Source organism: Ovis aries, chromosome 3 (assembly GCF_016772045.2).
Source record: "Ovis aries strain OAR_USU_Benz2616 breed Rambouillet chromosome 3, ARS-UI_Ramb_v3.0, whole genome shotgun sequence".
NCBI classification, from domain to species: Eukaryota; Metazoa; Chordata; class Mammalia; order Artiodactyla; family Bovidae; genus Ovis; species Ovis aries.
The window spans coordinates 172984942-173000330 of NC_056056.1; the positions used below are offsets into that span (position 1 = coordinate 172984942).

The following is a 15389-nucleotide window of genomic DNA, read 5'->3' on the forward strand; positions in this document are numbered from 1 at the left end:
TCGTCCTTATTTCCCTTAAAAATCACTGGAGTACAGATTGACAGTTAACCTTCCTGTTCACAGCTCTACGTAAATGAGGCTCCGATAAACTACACCAATGTAGCCACTGACAAGGGAGTGATCCATGGCTTGGGGAAAGTGCTGGAAATTCAGAAGAATAGATGTGACATTAACGACACCACTATCGTACGAGTAAGTTCTATCCAAGACCAGTGATGTAACTAAAGAGTGTTGGCTTATTTTTTATAATTTTGAAAGCCTGGGACTCGTCTATTAGAGTATCTCAATTCAGTTCAAAACACCACTACAGGAACATCTCCAAGTGCCAAGGAGCGTACTTGGTTGTGGCTCTACAGAAATAAATATGACATGACCCTTGCCCTCAATGGGCTCACAGTCTAGTGCCTTGTATGCCTTGGAAAGGCTGCCTGAAGGGTTGTGTTGAGCCGGATTTCAAAGCCATGGTCTTCCTCAAGGGGAAAATGTGTCATGCCCAGCATAGCCATAGGGAAGGAGCCCTGTACACCCACTGGCAGGGATGGGCCCACCATCGTCTACCAGGAGAGAAAATATGGAAATGGATCATTTCAGTATAATATAGGATGAGTAATCGAGACTTTTTGCTCCATGAGATGGTATAGGTTCTCTCAGTAATAATGATAACTGTTAACATCTGTTGGGCACTTTTTATGTGCTAGGCACTGCTCTAAACATTTCACATGTATTAACCCATGGACTCCCCACAACACCCTACAGAGTAAGCACTATCAGTCTGCCATTTTGAAGATGGGGAAAGTGAGCCCTAGGGAGATTAAGTGACACCCCCAGGTTCACAGAGCTAGCAAGTGGCAAAGGAGTTCAAGTCCAGGCAGTCTGGCCCCAGAGCGAGAGCTGTGAGTGGCCAAGCTATACCATCCAGAGGCGCCAAGTTAAGAACTAGTCACACTGGCCTCCTCCTGTTTTGGAACAGGCTGGCACTTTTAAATGTCTTCACTTGTGAATCTTTGTCTCATGACAGTGGGTATTATCTCCATGCTGACCTCGCAGTTGGACAGTGTGCCCCTAGGGCTGAGGGCACTGTAGGTGATACATTCTTTAATCTCATAGTCTGGCCCAATTCACTACATAGTAGGTTTTCAACAAATGAGAGTTGGTGTTAGAGGAATTAGGATTTAACTGAGCTAAGATTCACACAGTTTACAAGATTACACGCCTCTGAAATGTATAGTGGAGAAAGTGATGCTCCAGTGTCCATGACCCGAAGTAGCTGAAGTGTTTGGCTCAAAGGACATGAAAGAGGTTAGCCAGATGAGCTTCTGATTTGCAGTTCTGTAGCCTGAAACCTTCAGTCTCAAGTCTGGAAAATATTTGCAGCCTTGTTTTGATTCAAAGTAATAACCATGAAATGCTCACTTTGCCTCTGTGTTTTACCAAGGGAAAGTGTGGAAAGTGTCCCCAGGCGCCCATCTGCCCGTTTGGAACTAAACCACTAGTAAGTATTTCTTTGATATCTTCTTTGATAAAACTGTTTCTGGATCACAGGAAGGTCTGAATTAGAAAGTGAGTCTCCAGCACACCTCATTTCACTGCCCTCCTTCCTTCACTGGGTTTTAATTTAATCTCACCTTCTTAATCTTGTATGCATCTTTCTAAAATCTTGAATCCATTTTTTTCAACCAAAGCAAAATTTTGATTAATAAATAAATATAAACAGGAGCTCATCTCTATCAACGCCCTGTGGAAGAAGGGATTTTTCAGTTTCTGCATCTTCCATATCCCAGTAGCTGGTTGAGGACAAGAGCAGGAAATGGACTTCACAGTAACACTGTTTCAAGCCTTGAGGAGTCCCACCTTCCTGATTCCCTCTATGGTTGAAGTTAGTTATCCACATGACAGACTTGGGGTGTGATACACTTATCTCTGAATGAATGACCTGTCTATGTTTCTTTTAGCTGTTTATAGGGAAAAAGTGCTTCAGAGGATACTCCAACAATTACAAAGAATCAACACACATGCATCTTCCATGGCACAGTAGTCATTTATGACAATAACAATGCTGACTCTTCTCACTGGAATTTGCATTTACTCTTGTATAAGTCTTTGTAAACAGCCTTAATCCCGCCTCAGACCAGGCAACCATCAACCAATAAGTAAAAAGAAACCAAGTCTCAGTTCAATGTCAAGTGTTGGGAAGATGCTTTTATCTGAGATACTCTATAATTCTTCCTAACTTGGACTCATCTTCTAAAGAAAAGTTCTCTTTATGGAGTATCACTTTAAGGGATAATTATCTGCATTTTGCCACCTAGTATTCTGGTAGCCAACATTCCAATGTTGCATTTTCTTTTTTATGAAGCAGCTCCAAGAAGCCAACCCCCTCCCTTTCCAGAACATTTCAATTAGAGAGACAGCAATGTATCACCCACCCCCTTGCTTTCAGAGATTGGAAAGCTTTGTCCTAACTGAAAAGCTGATATTAAGATAATTGCTGTTATTTCATAGGGCCAAGAGACGAGGAGATGTCTCTATACCATTTATTTCATGGGCAGGCGATCCCCAGTCTTTGGGTGCCAGCCAAAGTGTGTGAAAACCGTCATTGTGAGTATAACAATTTAATAAGCCTTCTAACAGTGGCAGTAATATTGAGAAATATAGTCATATGCTATACTTTTCAAAGTGCCTTTGCATGGATTCTTTCTGCCATCTTGCCTTCCTTCTCATTAGTTTTAAATATTTATTTGTTTAGCTGCATCAGGCCTTAGCTGCAGCATATGAGAGCTTCACTGCATCATGCAGGATCTTTCATTGTGGCACATGGGCTCTCTAGTTCTGGTGCATGGGCTGAGTTGCCCCATGATATGTGGGATCTTAGTTCCCCAACCAGGGCTTAAACCCACATGCCCTGCATTACAAGGCAGATTCTTAACAAGTGGACCACCAGGGAAGTCCCCTCATTATCTCCATTACAGCTGTCACTCAAAATAGCCAGAGTAGCACTAAAACTGAGGACAGCCCTACAAGTCAGTACACTGGTGACAGCTGTAATTTGCAGTCTCATGATGAAGAAATAGAGGGACCAGGAGGCTAAGAGGAGCTTCCTGTTCTCACAAGAAAGGGAAAGAGACAGGAAATGGGCAACTCCCTAAAGCAAGAACAGGGGTGCCTGGTCATTTAGAAAAGTGGAACCCCAGGGCTAGGGACCTCTCATCTGTGGCTTTGGAATCTGCAGGAAAATTCTCTATAACATCCTGCCCTGCTCCTTTCACAGAAGACACAGCCTCTGCCAATCCTAGAGGCCAGTGATTCAGCTCTTAAGTTGTGGAGCATGCAGCTGCAGGAGACGTTGTGTTTTAGTGCAGTCAAGAATAAAAGCAGGCCCAAGCAAATAGATAATCCTGCAGGGCTTCCTGGAAATAAGACAGTCATCATAGAACATCAGAGGTCTCACCTGCCTCCCAACCTTCAGTACCAGATGAAATAACACAACACACAGGGGCCAGGTTTGGGGATGACCAGGGCCCCTCACAGGTGGCTCAGTGGTAAAGAATCCGCCTGCAGTGCAGGAGACATGGGTTCCATCCCTGGGCCGGGAAGATCCCTTGCAGAAGGAAATGGCAACCCACTCCAGTTTCTTGCCTGGGAAATCCCATGGACAGAGGAGTCTGGCAGACTACAGTCTATGGAGTCGCAAAGAGTCGGAGACCACTTAGTGACTAAACAACAGCGGGGCCCATCTGGCATCACCTACATGACTCTTTCTTCCTGCTGCCCCTCCTCCCCTCTCACTTTTCTTCACCCTCTCCTCCTGCTTGCGTTTTTCCTTCCGGTCCTTCCTAGCTCTTCAGCAGAAGCCTCCATGCTGATGCTGGCACCCCTGGAAATTGCATGCCCCCCTGCCCCTTTCTTGGGGGATGCTGTCCCCGTCCCTTATAACCATTCCACATGGGGTCAAGGCTATGGGCACACATCAGTCCCGCCTGCAAGATGTCCACACTGTGGTTGGACACATGCAAAGGACGGCTGTATGGCCCAGTCCCCCCCTCCCCCCAGCCTGGCCCTTCTGTTTCAGACAAGAGAATGCTGTGCGGGCTACTTTGGCCCCCAGTGCCAGCCTTGCCCAGGGAAACCTGAGAACGTCTGCTTCGGAAACGGGATCTGCTTGGACGGAGCCAATGGCACAGGCGCGTGTGAGTGTGGGCGGGGCTTCAGCGGGACGGCCTGTGAGACCTGCGCTGAGGGCAAGTACGGCGTGCACTGCGACCAAGGTGCGTACCCCACCACCACCAGCGGGCTCCCCAAGCCAGCCGGAAATGCAGGAGGAAAGAGTCTAAATACGTGCTCCCTAACCAGCTGGTGTCCAGGGCAGGCTGGAATCCACCCCCCACCACCTCGCCCCCACCGCCATTACCATGTGAATGACGAGAACTTCTGTGCTGTGTAATTTGCACCGGACAGCAAGGGCAGCAACGCCAAACATTTATAGTACTGACCAACCTGCACCTACCAGCCCACTCCCATCTGCTCACTGACATTGCCCAACACTCCCGTCTTTCTGTGTGAGTCTGTGGGCCCTGGTCTCTGTGGTTACACTCAGTTTTGGACATTGTGTGATTGTTTGAAAAGCAGATCTGTGCACATTATCTCCTTTAATCCACATGGGAACCATATATACTGGAGTGTTCATGCCCCCTTTTTACAAATGAAGACTTAAGGCAAACAGGGTGAATGACTTCCCCCAAGGTCACACCTGGTGAGTTTGAATGCACACCCTGCTCCCTCCAAAGCCTTGTTCTTGAATCAGGCCCTTTACGTGATGGTCACTCTATAGGTCCACACAGCCAGCCACATGCCTTGTGCTGTTTTTACAAAAATTGTGATCTGTTTTAGCTAAGTCACCTGCAGTCTCTCACCCTGACTTTCTTGTGCCCAGGGGCACACACTTATGAGTGGGCTGACAGGAAAGAAGGGGTTTTCTAATCCAGGATGGGCAAACAAAGCATTTTTTCTACCTTCTACTGAGAGTCATGCATGTGATCTGGCTATCACTGTTTTCTCATCAGCCAGTCCAAGCCAGACAAAAATCAGTATATAATTGAATCATTATAATTGGGCTGTATAATATGTAATTGGCATTACTGTGCTGATTTTTTCTGTGTTATATGGAAGAATTATATACCTGCATTTATGCAGGATTTCCTAACCTAGGATCCACAGATGATCCTTCCAGCAAACCCCCAAGGCTGAATGTTTTTTTCTGAGAAAGGCATCCTTAGCTTTCATCCAGTTCCTAAAGACACTCACCACACTGCTGCATAACAAAGGAATCAGCATTTCTTTTTATTTTTTAATTTTTATTTTTACTTTATTTTACTTTACAATACTGTATTGGTTTTGCCATACATTGACATGAATCCACCACGGGTGTACATGCATTCCCAAACATGAACCCCCTCCCATCTCCCTCCCCATAACATCTCTCTGGGTCATCCCTGTGCACCAGCCCCAAGCATCCTGTATCCTGCATCGGCCATAGACTGGCGATTCGTTTCTTACATGATAGTATACATGTTTCAATGCCATTCTCCCAAATCATACCACTCTCTCCCTCTCCCTCTGAGTCCAAAAGTCCGCTCTACACATCTGTGTCTCTTTTGCTGTCTTGCATACAGGGACATCATTGCCATCTTTCTAAATTCCATATATATGTGTTAGTATACTGTATTGGTGTTTTTCTTTCTGGCTTACTTCACTCTGTATAATCAGCTCCAGTTTCAGCATTTCTATGTAGTCAATGAAGGCAGTGCCTCACCAGGTTTATGGGATCCTAGAGGACTTCTCTCTGAAACCTACTCTTAGGGAATAAACATGGTTCTATCCCAAGGGATCCCACATAACCTTGGCTCCTCTGATAACCTGAGCCAAGGACGCGCTCACGCTGCTTGGGTCACTGCCCCGCAGTGCTACACAGTCCCCAGAGGGTGGTCTTTGTTGAAGCACAACCTGTTTCACCATTTAGCCTACTCCTATGCCCCCTGCCCTTCCTGGGAATCCAACCCCTTCCCCCACCCACCCATTAGTGACACTAATTATCTGGAAGTGGACTGGAGAATTTAAATGCACAGAAGTATAATCAATACAGTATTGTAAAGTAAAATAAAGTAAAAATTAAAAAATTTTTTTAAAAAGATAGAAGTTTAAATGCACAGAAGTGAAACTTTGTAGTAAATGAAAAGTGAGTTGTTGAACACAGGTCAAAAATCTGACAGTGTGTGGCTGTTTCCACTTAGAGTGTACTTGTGTCCACGGGAGATGCAGTCAAGGACCCTTGGGTGACGGTGCCTGTGACTGTGATGTGGGCTGGCGAGGAGTGAAATGTGACAGTGGTAAGAGCTAACCTTCTGGTACTTGTGATCTGTTCTCTCTTTTTTCCTCCTAAAATAGAAATGGCATCTTCATTTCTTTCTTTGGCAATAATTCCTACTTGCAGCAAAAATAGTTTGTAAAATAAAAGCATTAAAAAGAAAATGAAAATTATTCATACTCCCAAGGCAGGGAGAAAACTATCATTAGTATTTCATATTGGCCTTCCAGCCTTTTTCTAGGTATAGATATGTGTATGGGACCATGCTCTGCACACAGTTTTGTGAGTCTCTCACTTCACATAATACATAGGATCAATATCTTTTCATGTGAATAAATACATAGAGAAATATCTTTTTTTTAATTTCTATATAATATCCAATTATCAGACCGTGTTAGTGGCTCAGTCGTGTCTGACTCTTTGTGACCCCATGGACTGTAGCCCACCAGGCTCCTCTGTCCATGGAATCTTCCAGGCAAGAATACTGGAGTGGGTAGCCATTCTCTTTACCATGTTCTTAAAATTAGTTTTCTTCTATAATAAACAATGCTGCAAAGATTATTTCATTCATATATATATATTCATGCATATGTGTGTATATATTCATATATATTTGCATTTATCTTATTAATCCATTTGGTTAGTTTTCTTGAGATGGAATTTCTGAGTTAGCAGTTGGTACTTTGGGGGAAAAGTTTGCTACTTATTGCCAAGAGATTATGTCAGTTTACTCCCCGCTCTCAGTAGGGTCTGAGCCGGTCCATTTTCCTAAACCCTGCCCCCTCCTACTGCACTGATGATTCCTTATGTGTCCCTATGAGAGTGATGAGAAGAGAGAAAATTTCACACAGAAAGAAGCTTATGAAAAGCCCAAAGATGTAGGGGACCTCTGCACATCTACAGAACCACAGGATTGCAGGATGAGAGGAATATAGGGGCAAAGAGGAACGTGGAATGAGAACAGGCCAGAGATGTGGGCAGGAGTCAGGTCATGGAAGCCTAAGGGTGGCGGACCTTCTGCTGAAGCTTCCTGTTGGGAAGCCGTTCAAGGGTTTTGAGCAAGTCAGCAGTATGATGTGATCTGTGTTTTAGAAAGGTCATTCTGACACTGGACTGGAGAAATTACCCCTAGAAGCAGGTATTCAGAAAGTCCCCCTCTTCTGGGGCGGGAGCTGGAGAGGAGTCACAGGTGCCTGACAGCCCAATGAGAGCTCCAGGGATATGGAGTTATCAGAAGGAGTGTCTTTGCCCAAAACTCCAGGTGATGCTAAAAATCAGGGTAACACAGATTTCATTGAAAAGCTAAAGTTGGAAGTGTAAATGGTCTCAAGCCAAGGAGATACCCTAGAGCAGATGTAGAATGCTGGTGTGCCAAGCAAGAGTTTAGAGGGTCTGGGATAGGAAAGTAGGGAGCAATGGGGTCACATAAACAGGAAGACAGCCTGGGGGAATCCCTGAAATAGAGCAAGACAGAAGTGACAGCCAAGGATAATCAGGAGGTCATCTGTTGTATCATAGACTACCCTCGTGAGCACAGGCGGACCAACCACATTTAAAGGGACAGGGAACAACCTGGAGGCTGCACAGGTTTTCAGGAGGCAGTTAACAAAAATCTGAACCAAGGTGGTGGCCTGACTGTGGCAGGGAAAACAAAGACACTTAATTGTCAAATGAGTTAAAATCAAGAGCACGAGGCAACTAGAGATACAGAAGAAAGGAAGAGGGAGGGAGGGCTCCACTGTGTAGATGCTGGGCCAGTTCTGGAAGAGTCCAGCTTAGGGGCATGGTGCAAGAGGTAGCATGGTTTGCAGGCGGGTGGGTTTGAGGGGCAGGAGAACACCCAGGTGGAGATTCCCAGGAGGTATTAGCTCACTCATTCATTCATCAGACACTTGGAGCTCCTGCCGGAGAACACGGCAACGAGCAGTGTGTGGTCCCTGCCCCAGCAGCCGGCAGTCTGGGGAAGATGAGGAAGGTTTCCAGACAGTCACTGTAGAGCAGGTGTGAGTGTGTGCGTGGAAGTCTCAAGACTGAGGCCAAGGCTGGAGACATACATGTCATTAAGCAGGCAGAGGTGTATTTGTGCCATGAGGGGAGGAAAGCGGGGCCAACGATGAACCACCAGATTCATCTTCTTCCTGCTTTCTCTACTGCGGAAAAAGACCCCAGTCCACCCCCACCTGCTCACCCAGTCTTGGAGCCACCCTCTCAGCCTCCCCTGCCCTGTCCCTAGTACCGTAGGTGAACTGTTTCAGCTCCTTCCTCCTACTGCTCCTCTCACCAGCGCCCTTGTGATCCGTCTCTTCGCCTTCTGCCACATTTTCCTCCATTTCATTCTTCACGCTGCTGCCACACAGAACCGTCTAAAGCGTAGATGTCTTGGTCTGCTCAGGCTATAACAAAGTACCATAGACTGGCTTATAAACAACAGAAAGTTATTTTGTTCTGGAGGCTAGCATTCAGAATCATGGCTGGGTTCTGGTGACAGCCCTCTTCTGGGTTGCAGAGGGCTGTCTTCTCACGTGGTGGCAGAAGGGGCAAGGGAACTCTCCAGGGTCTCATTTATAAGGACATTAGTTTCATTCATGAAGATTCCACACTCATGAGCTAATCACCTGGGTCCCCACCTTCAAGTACCAACATATTGCAGATTGCATTTCAAAGTGTGGACAGGGGGAGGGGACAGAAACATCTGGACCACAGCAGTATTGCTTCCCACCCACGCCCCAGAACTTAGTGACCTGCTGTGATTCTCTGTTGCTTGCAGGAGGAGAATTTCATTGCCTATAGGAAAAACACCTTAGGAGGGTGTTCAGTTCAGTCACTCAGTCGTGTCTGACTCTTTGCAACCCCATGGACTGCAGCACGCCAGACCTCCCTGTCCATCACCAACTCCCGGAGCTTACTCAAACTCATGTCCATCGAGTCCGTGATGCCATCCAACCATCTCATCCTCTGTTGTCCTCTTCTCCTCCCACCTTCCATCTTTCCCAGCATCAGGGTCTTTTCCAGTGAGTCAGTTCCTCACATCAGGTGGCCAAAGTATTGGCATTTCAGCTCCAGCATCAGTCCTTCCAATGAATATTCAGGACTGATTTCCTTTAGGATTGACTGGTTGGATCTCCTTGCAGTCCAAGGGACCCTCAACAGTCCTCTTCAACACCACAGTTTAAAAGCATCAATTCTTTGGCTCCCAGCTTTCTTTATAGTCCAGTTCTCACATCCATATATGACTACTGGAAAAACCATAGCTTTGACTAGAGGAACCTTTGTCAGCAAAGTAATGTCTCTGCTTTTTAATATGCTCTCTAGGTTGGTCATGACTTTCCTTCCAGCGAGCAAGAGTCTTAACTTCATGGCTGCAGTTATCATCCACAGTGATTTTGGAGCCCAAAAAGTAAAGTCTGTCACTGTTTCCATTGTTTCTCCATCTGTTTGCCATGAAGTGATGGGACTGGATGCCATGATCTTAGTTTTCTGAATGTTGAGTTTTAAGCCAACTTTTTCACTCTCTTCTTTCACTTTCATCAAGAAGCTCTTTAGTTCTTCTTCACTTTCTGCCATAAGGGCGGTATCATCTGCATATCTGAGGTTATTGATATTTCTCTCAGCAATCTTAATTCCAGCTTGTGCTTCATCCAGCCCAGCATTTCTCATGATGTACTCTGCATATAAGTTAAATAAGCAGGGTGACAGTATACAGCCTTGATGTACTCCTTTCCCAATTTGGAGCCAGTCTGTTGTTCCATGTCCGGTTCTAACTGTTGCTTCTTGACCTGCACACAGATTTCTCAGGAGACAGGTCAGGTGGTCTGGTATTCCCATCTCTTGAAGAATTTTCCACAGTTTGTTGTGATCCACACAGTCAAAGGCTTTGGTGTAGTCAATAAAACAGAAATAGATGTTTTTCTGGAACTCTCTTGCTTTTTCAAAAATCCAATGGATGTTGGCAATTTGATCTCTGGTTCCTCTGCCTTTTCTAAAACCAGCTTGAACATTTGGAAGTTCATGGTTCACATACTGTTGAAGCCTGGCTTGGAGAATTTTGAGCATTAGTTTACTAGCATGTGAGATGAGTACAATTGTGCGGTAGTTTGAGCATTCTTTGGCATTGCCTTTCTTTAGGATTTGAATGAACACTGACCTTTTCCAGTCCTGTGACCACTGCTGAGTTTTCCAAATTTGCTGGCATATTGAGTGCAGCTCTTTTACAACATCATCTTTCAGGATTTGAAATAGCTCAAGAGGAATTCCATCACCTCCACTAGCTTTGTTCTTAGTGATGCTTCGTAAGGCCCACTTGACTTTGCATTCCAGGATGTCTGGCTCTAGGTGAGTGATCACACCATCGTGGTTATCTGGGTCATAAAGATCTTTTTTGTATAGTTCTTCCGTGTATTCTTACCACTTCTTCTTAGTATCTTCTTCTGTTAGGAGAGTGTAGTACAAAGCTATTTGCCAGTTGGCACTTGCCCAGTTTTCCAAAACAGTCTGTACAAGGAGCACAATCTGTACAAGGAGCTTCAGCCTAGTAATGTAAATAAATGTTCACTCATATTCAAAAAATTGTGATATAAGAGTGCAGAGTAAAGCGCCTCTCCACCAGACTAGATTATTCTTTGTTCGCATGCAAATCCCCCACTCCCGAGTCATGTCAGACATCGTTAATTGATCGTTGCACTCTTCCCTCTGAGGTCAGATAGGGGCTCCACATCCTTCTCAAAAGAGCACACCAACATGGTCTCTATCAATTAACTGAATCAAATGTCTAGAGCAGATTCCAGAGAGGGAGCCCTAAAAGGTGGCTGGGATTTCAGAAACAGAACAGAGAGAAAGAGATTTCCAGACTCAGGGACTAGCACACGTAAAGGCACAGAACGGCACTGCATCCACTTAGCTCATCAGAATCTATAAATGTTCCCTCTCACAGAAAACACGACCACTCTCACAGCCAGGCCTCTGTTTCAGGACCTTCTATATAACTTGGCCAGACCTAACGAGCTTTCTTTCCCAGAGGCTCTTAGCCTGAGTGACCAGCCCAGTGGGTACTTTTCCATCATCTCTAACAATTTCTTGCCAGATCCTCCCCTGCCAGGAAGTATCTGTTAGCTGGGCATCCAAGAATAAGAACTTAATATTGTTCCAGGAAATTTAGGAATTAATTCGGCAAAGAGGTAGTAAGTACCTGCTGCATGCCAGGCTCTGGGCTATTTTTGCACATGCAAAACAACAACAACAGTAACTTAATTATAATTAGGTATTTGCTTATTTGGGCTTCCCTGGTGGCTCAGCAGTAACGAATACACTTTGCAGTGGTGACGGGGGTTGTGGGTTTGATCCCTGGATTGGGAATATCCCCTAGAGAAGGAAATGGCAACCCACTCCAGTATTCTTGCCTGAGAAATCCCATAGATTGAGGAGCCTGGGGAGCTATACAGTCCGTGGGGGTCACAAAAGAGTAGGACACATCTTAGTGACTAAACAACAACAACAAAATTTGCTTATTTATATCACTCTGTAGCAAAATGATGAAAAAACAGAATAAGGAACATAGAAAGTATAAATATTGGGTTGGCCAAAAAATTCATTTGGGGCCTTCCATAGGCTCTTACAAAAACTTTACATGAACTTTTACAAAAGCTCTTACATGAACTTTGTGGCCAACCCAATAAAATAGGAAATTAAACCCCAGGGAGTAGTGTGCAGCCTCACCACCTAGCATGAACCTGGCACACAGGAGACACTCCATTGGTGTATTTGACCTTCAGATTTGTCTCTGAGCTTCCTAGAAACCAAGGTAAAAGAGAATTTACATGGTCACATAGTTCCCATGATGTGTACCAGTTAACTTGTGAGGAACTAAATCATTTCCTATCACCAAGTACTAAAAGAATATTAACTTGTGAGGAACTAAATCATTTCCTATCACCAAGTACTAAAAGAATACTTTTGAGTGAGATTTATTAAAGAAAGGCTGACAGCATTTGGTTCTCTTGTTTCAGAGATCACGAAAGACAACTGCAACGGGACCTGCCACACCAGCGCCAAGTAGGTGCCCTCTGGCCACCTTTGGGAATGATGCAAAGGGGATTTTTCCTAATAGTGTGTGTCCACCAGACCCCATCTTTAGGGAAGCAGCTTCCTGAGACCTTTTCTGAGGATTTATGATAGATTTAAGTACAAAACTAAAAATGATGCCACCATCAGTTTGCCAGATCCAGCCTTTTGAACAAGCTGTCCCCTGAGCTACCTGACATGTTGGCAGAGTGCCAATTGTTACCCCTATTCAAGCCACAGGGACCCTTTCACAGAAGCAGAGGGAGCCTGGTGGGCCTCAATTTCATCAAATCTTACTTGCAATTCACAGCCAAGCCTTCCGTCTTCATAAGTGAACTTCATATTCATAACACCCAGAGGAGCTTAATGGGTTAATTCATTAAGAATCCAGAAGCTGGAGTTAGACTTGAATCAGCCTCTTTTATTTCCATTGATTGTATAACCTTGAGTCACTTATTTAATGCCCCTAAGCCTTGCTCTCCTCATCTGTAAAATGGGAAGAATGATAGACCTACCTGTTAGGGCTACTGGATATTGTGTAGGTTATGTGAAGTGATATGTAAAGTATAGGTTTGAGCACATAGGATGCTCTCTGAAGATGGGCGGCTGCCCTCCGTATCCTTGGACCAGTGCCTCCATATACACACTCTGTTGTTTACCTGATAAGTGACTTCAGTTTTAGCTGCCCGTGGCAGGGTTGTACTAGGGATCAACTCTTCTCCCAAGCCTTAGGGAGGACCTCTGAGTGCCTCATGGGGCAGGAGCTAGGGTCCTAGAGGGAAGGGTATTGTGAGTCCCATCCAGGCGGGAGGCAGGATGTTGTGCATTTTTCTGCAAACACCACTTGCCCTTTCTCTTGGCAGCTGTCTTCTCAATCCGGATGGCACAGCCTTGTGCAAATGTGCAGCAGGGTTCCAGGGGAATGGGACTGTCTGCACAGGTAAGTAGAGAAGGAATTTGCTAGGTGGAGGGTAACCCAAGCTATTGAGAGATCTGTGTTTCTGCAGACTAAATGGGCAGCTGCAGGAGTTCCCTGGTGGTCCTGTGGTTAAGACTTCATGCTGCCAATGCAGGGGGTGTGGATTCGATCCCTGGTCAGGGAACTAAGATCCCACATGCCATGTGATGAGACCAAATATAAATAAATGGACAGCTGCTACCAAACAGTGATGGGGAACTGGATGTGGTAGGGTAGCTAATCTCATTCAGGGGCAGGATACCTACTATTCATGGATGAGATGTGTTGGTTTTGGAACGTCCGGGGCCACTGCCCTGGTTCTCTTCTCTAAGTCTTGGCCACAATTGGAATCACCTGGAGAGCTTTAAAAATCATGGATTTGGCTGACCAAGGGTGTGGCCTGGGCATGGGGACTCTGAAATGGGACACAAAGAGGCTTGAGCCCTGGTTCTTTTTCCCACTCCCCACATGGCCTTGGGTGGTCTCTAAACAACCCTTAAAGTAAACATAAAACAATGTCCCTTGTAGAGCAATTTGGGATGAAATGACCTCTCCACGTACAATAACAGAATGAGACAGCTGTCAAAAACAGCCCCGATGTTAGTCTCCTTGGGTTCAAATCCATGTTCTTACAGTTTATGTTACCTGGGGACAGCTGCTTGACTTCTCTTTGCATCATTTTGTCATCTGTAAGTTAATATAATGCTCAATATTTCTATAAAACTTTCATATACATTATCCAAACCTGCACATAAGCTTGTATGGGTGTGCCCCAGAATTCATACTAATTAAGTCGTTTGTCTAAAGTCACATGGTGAATGAAGGGCAAGCCAGGACTCATACGCACACCTTGGGACTCCAGATCTTGGATCCACTTTGAATTGATTTCTGTATACATGCCTGTGTCCTCAGTTGCTTCAGTCTGTCCGACTCTGTGCAACCCTATGGACTGTAGCCCACCAGGCTCCTCAGTCCATGGGATTCTCCAGACAAGAATACTGGAGTAGGTTGTCATGCCCTCCTCCAGGGATCGTCCCCACCCAGGGATCGAACCTGTGTCTCCTGCTTTACAGGTGGATTCTTTACCGCTGAGCCATCAGAGAAGCTCTTTTGTATATATAGTGAGGTCCAAATTCATTCTTTCACATATGGATATCCAATTGTCTCAGTATCAATTTTTGAAAAGATCATTCTTCCTGTGATGGAAATAACATATTGGCACCTCTGTGGCAAATCAGTTGACCACAGATGCTTGAGTTTATTTCTAGACTCTTAATTCCACATGGATCCTTCTGCTAGTTCCACCCTGTCTTCATTACTGAAGCTTTGTAGTAAGTTTTGAAATTAGGGAGTGTGAGTCCTCCAACTCTGCTCTTTTTTTTTTAAAAAGATTGTTTTGACTGTTCTGGGCCCTTTGAATTTATATACGAGTTTTAGGATAATCTTGTCAGTTTATGCAAAAAATCAACTGGGATTTTGATAGATTGCCTTTAATCTGTAGATCAGATATAGGGAGTAATGCCACCTTAACAATATTAATTATCTCCATCAATGAACATGGAAGGTCTTTCTATTATTTAGGTCATCTTTTATTTCTTTCCACAATGTTTGTAGTTTTCAGAGTGTTTTATAGTTTGTTAATGGAGTCCATCTTTTGATGCTATTGTAAGTGGAATTGTTTTCTTAATTTCATTTTCAGTTTGCTCATTGCTATGGTCTAGGAGTACAATTGACTTTTGACTGTTGATCCTGTGGCCTACGATATTGTTGAATTCAATGATTCGCTCTAATTCTTTTTAGTGGGTTCTTCAGGACTTTCCATAGCACATCATGTTACCTGCAGACAGAAACGCCATTACATCTTTTCTAATCTGATGCCTTTTGCTTCTTTCTTGCCTGATTGCCCTGACCAGAACCTTCATCCAACACAGTGTTGAACAGGAGTGGTAAGAGCAGGCCTACTTGCCTTGTTCCCAATCAGGGGAGGAAGCGTCTGGTCTGCCATCACTAAGC

General features: G+C 44.8%; 1 protein-coding gene across 3 annotated transcripts in view; it reads left to right on the forward strand.

Annotated features, from left to right (window-relative positions):
• Positions 1–15389, forward strand: part of STAB2 (stabilin 2) — a 171186-nt gene that overhangs the window by 102869 nt on the left and 52928 nt on the right. For all 3 annotated transcript variants that reach the window (XM_060413136.1, XM_060413137.1, XM_012174923.4), the window contains exons 35-41: positions 64–192; positions 1436–1492; positions 2503–2598; positions 4070–4265; positions 6288–6383; positions 12364–12409; positions 13282–13358. In XM_060413136.1, coding sequence (XP_060269119.1) covers positions 64–192; positions 1436–1492; positions 2503–2598; positions 4070–4265; positions 6288–6383; positions 12364–12409; positions 13282–13358 — 697 coding nt within the window. The remainder of the gene's footprint in view (positions 1–63; positions 193–1435; positions 1493–2502; positions 2599–4069; positions 4266–6287; positions 6384–12363; positions 12410–13281; positions 13359–15389) is intronic.